Source organism: Telopea speciosissima, chromosome 1 (assembly GCF_018873765.1).
Source record: "Telopea speciosissima isolate NSW1024214 ecotype Mountain lineage chromosome 1, Tspe_v1, whole genome shotgun sequence".
In the NCBI taxonomy this organism is placed as follows: Eukaryota; Viridiplantae; Streptophyta; class Magnoliopsida; order Proteales; family Proteaceae; genus Telopea; species Telopea speciosissima.
Window position 1 is genome coordinate 19,971,703 of NC_057916.1, and position 11,622 is coordinate 19,983,324.

At 36.7% G+C, this 11,622-nt stretch overlaps 1 protein-coding gene across 1 annotated transcript; it reads left to right on the plus strand.

The window, feature by feature from the left end:
- The first annotated feature begins 8,892 nt into the window (after positions 1 to 8,892).
- Positions 8,893 to 10,750, plus strand: LOC122660182 (transcription factor MYB60-like). Its single transcript, XM_043855384.1, has 3 exons — positions 8,893 to 9,057; positions 9,501 to 9,630; positions 9,823 to 10,750. The coding sequence occupies exons 1-3, from the start codon at positions 8,925 to 8,927 to the stop codon at positions 10,550 to 10,552; spliced, it is 993 nt and encodes a 330-aa protein (XP_043711319.1). The 5' UTR covers positions 8,893 to 8,924; the 3' UTR covers positions 10,553 to 10,750.
- Positions 10,751 to 11,622: the final 872 nt, after the last annotated feature.

Consider the following 11,622-nt stretch of genomic DNA (forward strand, 5'->3'; position numbering starts at 1 on the left):
TCAAGAGCCTTTTGTAAAGGTTAATTGCGATGCAGCTTGGGTTGGTAAGTCTGGTAAAGGAGGTCTTGGGATCATCATCAGGGATCATCGTGGAAGACTTCTTCAAGCTTTTTCTTCGGGCTTTGAGTGTGTCTCTAGTATTTGCGCAGAAGCTTTAGCCATTAGAGCAGGTCTTCTCCAAGCGGCTAAGCATAATTTCTCCTTTATAGTGGTGGAATCGGACTGTTCTAGACTCGTTAACCAGATCAATTCCAAGTGTTTTGATGTGGAGATCAACAATGTGGGTTTTGACATTCTTCAGCTTGAAGCTTCTTTTGTGTCTTGTTTGTTTTGTTTCATTCCAAGGTTGTCTAATGCAGTTGCAGACTCCTTGGCTCGGCCGGCCCTTTCGGATGAGTCCTCGATTGATTGGCCAGTTACCTCTCAGTGGTTTCTTAATCTCTGTGATAAAGATGTCACTGCTTGTAAGGACTTTGTTTGTCAATGAAGTTTTTTTCTACCCAAAAAAACAAAAAAAAGTAAGACTAAAAACTAAGTATAGACACCTCATTTTGTCACTCTAAAAGGTTGCTTATGATGATGAACACTTGTTTGAGAACCAAGAGAAAGTTCAATTTAAGATCTGAGAGATCCTTCATAATTTCGAAGCTGTTGAAGATTATCCTAGTGAAATTACCCAAAATACCCCTCTGAGGTTAACAGGGTTAGAATGTGGTTAATTGACCATAAATTTTCCTAGGATTGTTGTTGATGTTTGCATGCATTTGTAGGTATTTTCATGAATATAGGATGGTTGGAATATTGCCTAGGCTTTGATTCATTCTTTTATGATTTTTTTAGGGTTAATTTTTCTTCGTTCAAATATTATTAGTTTGGTTTCATAGTTTTCATGTTAGGTCAGATTTGTTACCAAAAAAAATGTTAGGTCATATTATTTCATGCACCTAGTTAGGGTTTTGCATGCTTAATTAGATAATGATGTTAAATATTGCATGTTTAATGTTTTTAGCCTTTTACCCCCAAAAAAAAAAAAAAAACCTTTTAGCCTTTATTAAGCAAGTGTATTTAATTTTACATTTTCTACATATTAATCCTCGTTTTGTAGCCAAACGCATGAGGTATGTGTTTTCCATTATTCTTAATATTTTTTTTTCATATTTTGTGTTTTGTTTAATTTTGACCAATTAAATAGGAAGATCAATTTAACTAAGGTATTAAATGTATGTTAATACTTGTTTTGTAGCCAAACAGATGAAGTATGTAATTATTATTTTCACGCATATTTTGATCGGTTTCACTCGGTGAAAAAGTGCCTAACACTTTCCTTAATCCACAACCTAATTTGAACCCGATCTCACAATTGGATCGATTTGGAGCTATATTAATAAGTCCAGCCTAAAACCTAAACTAAATGGCGACTTTCTTCCTCCTCTCCCACAAAGAGGATAAAAATATCTCCTTTGAGAGGATGGGGGATAAAAATCCAATGTTCCCCACTGAGTTATGATCGCAAGTTTTTCTTTTTTAATGTTATTATTTTTCTTTTTAAGGAGAGGATTCTCTAACCAAGCGGCATAGAGGAGGGAACAATAAGGTGTGATAGAACACTTTAAAACATTGGAAGACAACAAAGGTCATTTCATGTGAGGAGGGGAAAGAAAGAAAGAGAGGATGCCAATGTATCCTCCCCTAACAGCTCAGAGAATCTTTTCCCTTCCAATAGTTTTAACTTTAGTTTTATGCTATCAGATGCATATTGTGGGGCTCTTCAACTCTTAGATCAATGAGGTTGTCATCTTAAGAAAGAATACCTACTTGCATTTCTAGTTTCCATATTAATGGATATGGTTTTTATTCACCATGTGGGAAGGTTCGCCACAACATCTTAGGTTTCATAAACCCCTATAGGATTTTAGTATTTTCTCTAAAATACCCTCGTCGTACCCATCCATGACCATCTGAAACCGTAGATTCCCATATAGTGGGTGTAAAAAAACTTGGTCCTTTATTTTAAAACACGAAATTCATCTTTATATCACATTCATACCGCTGTAGGGAACATTTCCTATCGGGTTGGGAGGCTTTAAATAGGCGTAGTGAAGGCAGGCAAGCCTTCAACCAAAAAAAAGAAGGCAAGGAAGTCCATGTCTTGATCTTCTTGGGACCCTTAGCCTTAGGTACCCTGCAACACCTATTCACTTGAGTGTCAATCGTAGTTTGAAGAATTGGTATCGAATTGTTTACCCAAAAAAATAAAATAAAGTAAAATTGGTATCAGATTGATCGATTTGTATTAGTATCGATAGACATTAATATAGATTTCTAGTCGATCCTGTATTAATGGATTTATATAAGGGTTAAAAAATAAAGTATTTTAATTATTTTTAAAAAAAATAGGCCTAGTAAATCTGTCCAATCCAGATCAATACGGATTGATATTAATTGAAATCGATACCGTATCCAATACCGATTTATAAATCCCTAGTACCAAGTACCAACCAACTCTACTGATAAGTTGTTTTCCATTTCTTTTTTCTTTGAAAACCCAGCCTAGGCAAGGAACTATAAAATATCATGGGTTGCTTTGCTTCAAGCTAGTAATTTAAACATGGCCAGGTTGGCCTTGATGGTGTCAATAAATAACCTCCACGTGTAGATGCTTATTGAGGAGTACTCAGCAGTCTTGCCATTCAATATGCTGGGTCCCATTGCCTTACAATGTAGGGCCCACTAAATTGCTCAGCTAGGATTGACATTCGTAGGTTGTCATTGAGTAACATTTTCTTATGCCATGAATGTTTTTGGGAGTACAACTAATAAAGTTGTGTTCTATAGATTTAATTCTAGCAATCACACTTGCCATTATCTCTTATTAAATTTGTATTTAAATTCCCATAAAAACTTGGAATTTCCTTTTTTCTTTTTTGTTTGGGAGGGGGGAGGGGGGTGGGGTGCGGAGGAAAACCCCTTATTAAATAGGGCAAGAGATCGATGTCTACTCTTGTAGCACTTGCACCGGTATGAAGTCCAATGAAAGTGCACACAAGGATATCAATATAGTTGTGATTTTTAATTTCATAGGGACAAGGTGGTACTTCCGTGCCCTCTGCCATGCGTGTGACTATCAAAAAAAGAAGAGCCATGCATGTGACTAGCAAACATTCTTTTTCCCTATTAAATATTAAGAAGTATATCTTGTAAAAAGAATTTGAATTTTTAAAGTTTTGGAAAATAAAAGACCTTTTGCCTTGTATTTGTCGTGTCGAAGCCATATCAATACCGATCCATAATGATTGTATCAGATCGTATCAGATGCTTTTGCCCCTCAAGATTCTGACATTTTTTTTTTTTGGTTTTTTAAACTATTTTGCCTTCCCCCTATTTTGATAACACCGATGTAAATTGGTCGATACGGTTAGTCCGAACCCAGTACCTAAAACGATGTTCACCACTGCACCTCACAAAAAATCTCAAATTTTAAGTGAGTGTTTAAAGCATTGAGAAATCTCTTCCCTTCCACCACTCCAACTTTCCAATATGTACTTTCCTCCCATAATCTCTTCTCCTCTTACTTTCTTTCTTCTAATTAAATAGAGGGAAAGAGAAAACTACCAAGTTGCGCTCAGATACAAGGCCGTGCAAAATGACTGTCGCACCCCATGGAAAGGTGAAAAAATCTTGGGGGGGTTCGATTGTCATTTCGCACGGCCTGTGTCTGAGCACAGGAAACAAACACCGCACTTGTCCATGTAGCATTCTTTCTCCCATAAATATATAGACAAATTTTCTCTCCTCAGTAAATATATTATTTTACTATCTGTAATTGGCTTGATATGTAAAATGCCAATATAAGTGGGCAGCGTTTAGATCCCTCTCCGTATAATGATGATGCTCCGTTGTGTTTGCTTGCATAAATAAAACAAGGCTCTTTTATTTGGATTGGGTGGGGGTTGAAATTACCAAAAATGTGAAAAAGCTGTTAGGGGTTGGTGTTGCTTAAGCAGTTGCAAATCTGTTTGGATTGTAAAATTGCCATGGGAGAATCATACTTAATGTGATTAAACTTTAAACAAAACAACCCAAAATAAGAAGGCATATGTGCAAGGAACATATGATGTTTCTATTTGGCATTATAGGTGAATAGGAGGCTGGGGTAGGGTTGATACTTAATAATGGGCCAAGAAGGAGAGTGGGCTTTCGAGCCAAGCCCATGGATTGGATCTGGGCTTAGTATTTGGCCTGGTTACAGACATACAGAAAATTACACGTTAGGGATAACAACAGTTTGTGTCTGTTGTTCAATAGCAAGTCAAAGGCTCTCAATTGTGATATTTTCATGTCTTTATATCCGGTGAATAGTCTAGCATAAGGGAGTCAAAACCAAATTGTAGGTATACGCGATGGAGGGTGTTAAGCAATACTTCGGGGAAAAAAGTATCATCTATAGGTGTTTGATTTTTATGTCCTTACATGCTGTATGATTAATTCTGAAATAAGACAAGGTTTCTCTACTATAACAAGGATCATCGTATATACCTCACACTCAGTCTGCATCGAAGTGGCCAAATAGTACGTTGATGCGTTCGTTTTATATGCCCGAAGGTACTGGGCTAGAGGGTGTGAATTCGCTATGGGGGCCCTGCAAGTCTGCACTCTGGTCCCATAGCTAGCTTCGTGAAATTAGTGTGTAAGAGTGTATGCATAATGTATGTTAGTACATACAAATCCTACCAAACATGTTCAACATACAAGACCCAAAGAAGTAAAAAAAAAATCACAAAGATGGGTGAGGTAAAGTCTGACATTTTTATAGCAGTGGAGTCTCCACTCTCCACTATGGGGACAAAGGGTTTCCGACGGGAAGGGCTTTCTCCTCTTGATCGAAAAGGGATGATAGAATCTTTAATTGAGAAGGAGTCGATACCTCGATTAGGGTCTAGGACTCAAATAAAAAATAAAAAAAAACATAAAATGATTCCAAACAGAACTGATTTAATTGAAGTTAAGGTTAACGTCAGATTGCGGTCCACGAAAAGAGTTAGGTACCTCGGTCTACCAAGTAAAAATTGGACTTATACCCTAGATTATTGTACTATGGGAGGGTTAAAACTAACTCATATCACCTAACACACATAAAAGCAAAAAGGAAAATGGATGATGACATTCCTTTATTCGGCTAGCTTGATTGTATTGTTAGTATATCAGAATTTAAAGTATTCATAATAAAATTATAATAAAAGATGAGTGAAAATCCTAAGCTAAATATGTTGGAAATTACAAATCTATATTTCATATTCATTTCATCACATATAACATTCCAACATGGAATAAACATGGGAATTACGACGTACATATCTATCAAGCAATTTAAACTTGATTAACTGGAAGATAAATAAAAACATGGGAGTGTGTCAGTAAGTCACAATTACGGATAAAAAACTACTTCCCAAAAATAATATAATATTTCAAATTTTTATCAATAAAAATATGCCAGCGATCGTTCATACTTCATACCTCATTCGCGTGAATAACTAATTATTTTCAAACCTAGCTTTCACCTTATAAAATATTATCAATTTCGATCTTTTATTTTTTTAGAAAAGGAAAGCTTTATATCAATTTCAATCTTAAAGTTTGATGATATTATTCTTGTTCCCAAACCACAAGATTTTCTTATATAAAAAAAAAAATAAAAAACCACAAGATTCAAGGGCATTGATTGATACTAATGGCCGGCTTGAATGCAATGGAGCCTGCCAAATCATTAAACTCATCATATGCCACACTCTCCACTCTTTTAATTTGTCACATCATGATCATCAAGTTTCTGATGTGTGACCACACACACACCCTGTTCGCACGCTTGCTTCTTTCTTTCTTTCTTTTTTTATTTTTTATTTATTTTTGGGTAAAACACGCTTGCTTCTTTCCTTATGCAATCTACAACTTATTATTTACTCATCTTGACCACCCATCCCATCCAATCCAATCCACGTTTCAAGTGTGTGTACGTATGAATGAATGAGAGATACTCATTGAAGAGACCATTTAAATAACCAGCTCAGAAGAAAGAAGATAATAAAATTCTTTACTTATTTATGGGTTCGATAGGGATATTTGATATTCCCTCCCCTTCATTGGTTTCCACTTACATACATGCCCTCCTATTTGGGACAATTCAGATTCTCTACGGTGTGTTATTCGTAGTGATGCAGACTGAACCATGCGTGCAAAGACCATCTTATCTCTGTCCAAATACCTTACCTGAATGAGGATAAGGCGGTCATTACACACACAGCCCAGTCTGCATCGCACAGGTTACTACGAGCAACTGTGCCACAGAAGATCTGGATCCTATTTGGGATCAAAACAACTCCTCTCTAGCGAAGTAGAAAACTAGGGTTTTTCAGAGAAAAAGGGGTATCTCTGGTGCTTCTCATTCAATACAATACTTTGATGGTAACACGCTGCACTGTATTATATTGTATCTGATTTTGAGATATCAGAAGAAGACTAAGAAAATTGGAAACTAGGCAAGCATGGTTACACACAAGCCAATTAGGGCTATTAAACCCAAGCAACAAAAATGATCAAATCCATTTCTTTGGTCGGAGTTTTATAAATTAAAATAAAATACATTATTAGAGTATACTAGAGGTTGTAGTAGAGCCATGTGTTTCTAATTTGCTGTTTTAATTTATTTTCTTTTATGAAAGAAGATAAGTTCTAGATAAGAAGAGAATGCATGTGAGGAGAGAAATTAATTAAAGTGATCGATCATGACTTATCTTTGATTATATATAAATAATATAACAAGTTTCAAATTAAGTGTTTTTTTGGAGTCTTTTTCTCTCATTCCACATTCAATAACTCTCTTTCCATTCTTTGTTTTGTTTCTGTTGAGTTTCTACTGATTAACACTGAATCAAACTTTTTTATTTATAGTTCGATAAAGGAAGCTCAAGAAAGCAATCATGCTGTACGTGCTCCATTTCCACATGGACCCATCTCTTATTTATTGCCTTCCATGGCTTTAATCTCTTACTCTCTCTTTCTATGTGTGCCCATGGCCCAGCTGAGCTGGATAAAATTAATTTCTTTGCATTTAAGACTAGCTAAGTTCCCTTGCATACTTTATACGAAAGGAAGGAAGAAATAGTAGAAAAATGAGAAAAGAGAAATAAAGGATTTTTATTGACCCACACGAGAGAGATCTCAGTGGGACCTGTTTTATTAGATGTGGCAAAAAAGTGTTATCCAGTGACAGTCAACAGAAATGGTCTTTGAGTTGAATGGTTAGAATCAACTCTGATGCATCACACCACACCATGATTTTAATTAATGAAGCCCACCACCTAATCTGTAATCAGTATCATTGGCTGAAAGAATTCAAATTGGATCTATATTATCATCAGTTCCATTGTACTTTAATGTGGATCAAGGACTAGGTAAGTAGATAACTGTAAAAGAAAAACAAATCTGTGGGAGAACGTGCATGCTGCACCCAGATAGAGGGAGCGAAATGACTGTCCCACCCCATGAAATTCGGAAATGCCATTCCATGATTCTTTGATCATGTGTGTTTCCATTGGCCCCGTGCATGCTCAGGACCACACTCCCCCACAGGAACCACTTCCCCTATATATAACTAGGGGAAGTGTTTCTTGTGGAGGAGCGTGGCCTCTGCACACAAGGACCAATGGGAGCACGGAAACATCAATATGGGTGGCATTTCCACTTTTCATAGGGTGGGACGGTTATTTCATGGATTGGGGTCCTCTTCAACAAGCACCCAGTCCAGTGAGGAATCCAACAACGGGGCTACTCTACGTGTACCAGGGTGGGGCCAGGCACACATCCCAGTACATGCGGAGCACCCCCACCATTGGATGCCTCACTGGGCATTCACCGGTCACAAGGTGCTCGCAGGAGAGGAGTCGAATCCTTATTTCACCCCCTCTATATTTGCCCGTAAGTACCACTCTCCCCCACAATGTTCTTTTTCCCATATAATTATTCTAGGATTTAAATGTTTGTTCGAAGAACTTTTGGCCTGGCCAAACACAAAACAGGCTGAAGTGTTGATCAGGCCTTGATTATTCAAACCTTCCAGGAATGTTGGGCTTCTTTCTCTAGGGCAGGTAAGCCTTACATGAGAATTTAGATGAAGCTGAGCTGAGCTGAGCTAGCTAGCCAAGCTGAACCATACCCAATTATTAGTTTTTAAATATAAACAGTACATAAAATAAAGCCATTTATTAAAACACTTATAATTGATAAATATGTATAAATTTAATCATAAATATATACCTACAGACAGACAGAAAATTCAATTTATGAATCTTTATATGATGTAATTTATTTTCAAGTCGGTTGGAGTAAAGAAGATAAAATTTATTTCAAAATTTCAAAATATCTCCACACCAAATGGCTAATACAGTAATACCCACTGTGTGTATCAGAGAGAGAGAGAGAGAGAGTTTAATTCCTTGATAATACCAAATTACCATATTGGGTGGTCAAGAAGAATAAATAAAGTAAAGTTATTAATTTCTGCCTTTTGGGAAGAACTGGTGATCCATGTGACCAAAAAGAGAAAGAGAGGGACCCCAAGAGATTCAACATCTAGCTGACTTGTGTTATGAATTTGACTATTTTTAAAAAAAGAAAAAGCAAAACTAAAAGTCAGGTGAGTCAGCGAGGGTAGATCAGTGGGTGAAAATTGAAAAGAAGCTTTCTTTCTTTCTTTCCCACCCAACACCTCCTCCCCATCCTCTGAATCCCACTTGTATATAAACAGTTGAATGTAAAGGGAACAGTTTGTATGGGTCAGACTTCTGAGAAGAAGAACAGTATAGAGAGAGAGAGAGAAAAAAAACAAAAACCAAAAAAAAGGTGAAGTTAGTACTACACACCATAACACCATGGGAAGACCTCCTTGCTGTGATAAGGCTGGTGTCAAGAAGGGACCTTGGACTCCTGAAGAAGATATCATCTTGGTTTCTTACATCCAAGAACATGGACCAGGAAATTGGAGATCAGTCCCCACAAACACAGGTACATCCATCCAAACAAACACCACCTTTCTTAATCTTCATCTTTTGATTCATGGGTCTTCTTAAAATTCCATTATTTCATCAAGAAAATACCATTTTCTTCCCTTTTTCTTTTTTAGTATTGTTTAGGAAATGAGGTGTCGGTGCTTGCTGCAATTGTTTGTTCTTTTTGAATTTCTTGATTTCAACTATAAAATTTAGTTTTCTTCTTCTTCTTGTTTGTTCATGGCTCTTTTTTGAATTTTTCATGATTTCATCTAAATATAGTTTTCTTCTGCTGTCTTCTTTTCTTAATTTGGTAGAATGAATGAGAGAGTTCAGTTTTGATGGATCTTTTTGAATTTCATGATTTCAATCAAGAAATTTTAGTTTTCTTCATTGCTTTTCTTCTTCTTTGATCTGATAAGTCTCTCATTGGTCATCAATTTCTTGGTGTATTTAAAGGGTTGCTGAGGTGCAGTAAGAGCTGTCGGCTTAGATGGACTAATTACCTCAGACCAGGAATCAAGCGTGGGAACTTCACTTCTCATGAAGAAGGGATGATAATTCATCTTCAAGCTCTATTGGGTAACAAGTAATTCTCAAAATCCTATTGCTACTCTCTAAGGAGCTACATCTTTCTATTCTTTTTATCACAAAGATCTAATAGATCCCTATACAATAATAATAATCCTTATCTTATCAAACTCACAAGTCACAGAGTGAAGCCACAATAAAATTCTAGTTTTTAATTTCCATTTTTTATTTTATTTCACCTTATTATCAGATGGGCAGCCATAGCTTCCTATCTCCCACAAAGGACAGACAATGATATAAAGAATTACTGGAACACCCATCTGAAGAAGAAGATTAAGAAGTTTCAAACAGCTTTGGATCCTCATGTGGCTTCAGGTTCAACCACCAGTCAGCCTTCTGCCACAACCTATAATGAGAAAAGGAGCTTTGACTCTACAAACACTGGTTCAGTCTTCAGATTAAACCAGAACACTACCTCTACCTATGCTTCCAGCACAGAGAACATTTCAAGACTCTTGGAAGGTTGGATGAGATCTTCTCCAAAGCCTAACACTAATATTGATACTGTTGGAAAATCCCAAGAGATACTCCAACAAAGCAGCAGCAGTAGCAGTAGCAGCAACAATGACAACAATGATCATAAAATCAACAACATCAATGCCATGGAAACAACTTCTGTCCAGTGTTACCAACCAAAACTTGAGGAAGAATACTGTGATCTTGTCTCTCATGAAGATTTTGAATCACTTCTATCTCTTGATCACAACTTGAGTAACATAGCTTGGGACAAGTCCTTCTGTGACTCTACTCTGCTTCATGGGTCTCAGATCACACCCATTAATGAGGACAGGTTCAATTGCATGTATGACAGGAAACAGAGAATGGAAAATCAACCTCTTTTATTCATTGAGAAGTGGCTCTTGGATGAAGCAACAACAGCACAAGGAGAAGAAATGGTGGAGTTATCTTCAATTTTCTGATATCTCCAAAGCTGCTCTCTAGATCTTTTGAATTGGAAATGGAAGAACACTTGAAAGTGTGAATGAATTATTGTCTTATTTTTAGTTACTGGTAGGGGTTCTCAAAAAGTTGGGGCCTCTTAACCAAATGTAGGTAATAAACAGTGCTTTATTTATGTAAGGGTTATCAGAGAATAAAGTAAGTTTAAATTGTTGTTCTATGTATGTTTATAGTTTTGATGTACATATATATATTTACATCATACATGCATGCATAAGTAATGGGTTTTGTTAGGTGAATCACCTAAGAAAGGTTGCGTTTGATGCTTCCATCTATCACATTTGGATGGAGCGAAACCTTAGAAATTAGACTAGACGATCTAGAACTATACACCAAATTTGGAAATTAGGGGTAAGGAGCAAACCTACAAAGACTCTTGTATTGATCCTCAATACTCCTCCTTACGTGCAGGCCTGTTATAGGCTCTGTTTTTTGTGGGTGGAACAGGACCCATCATTGACGGAATCCCAACGTACCTGCTTTGATACCATATTAACTAAACTTCCATCTTAAAACCAATTTGTTCAAAATGGGGTGACCTCTTGTGGCTCTTATACTTGATAGTCAGAGCATCCACAACCGATGTGAGATTATTACCTCAATACTATGTAATATGTTTTTGGTTGCTTCTTGGGGGTTACCTTCTCGACTTGTAGAGTCCCGTTCCTTCTACAGGTTTAGGGTGGTTTGTTCCATGATTTCTATGTATTCACCGGGTCATCCTCTACTCATGTGGGAATTATAGACAATCTATTGACCTGTACTATACAAAATCCCTTGGGAAGAGAAGAGAAGAGAAGAGAAGAGAAGAGAAGAGAATACTTTCCATATTAATTTCTTTGCAGAAAGACCCTGACCTCGTCGTCCTTCATTAATTTAGTACAGAAATCGTGCAGACAATATAAATCATCCATCAGATGGCCAACTCAATACTCTTATTAAAGTTCTGAACTTTTGTACAAAGAGGATCAGAGAAAAAAGAGAAACCTTAGGCCGGCCAGTTGATAGCGACTATTGTCCTGAAACTGTT

Excerpts from the sequence above, each read along its gene's own strand:
- LOC122660182 (XM_043855384.1), top strand. The coding sequence starts at position 8,925 with ATGGGAAGACCTCCTTGCTGTGATAAGGCTGGTGTCAAGAAGGGACCT. Across the intron at positions 9,058-9,500 it reads ATCAGTCCCCACAAACACAG|GGTTGCTGAGGTGCAGTAAG; the intron begins GTACATCCATCC and ends GTGTATTTAAAG. Across the intron at positions 9,631-9,822 it reads CAAGCTCTATTGGGTAACAA|ATGGGCAGCCATAGCTTCCT; the intron begins GTAATTCTCAAA and ends CCTTATTATCAG.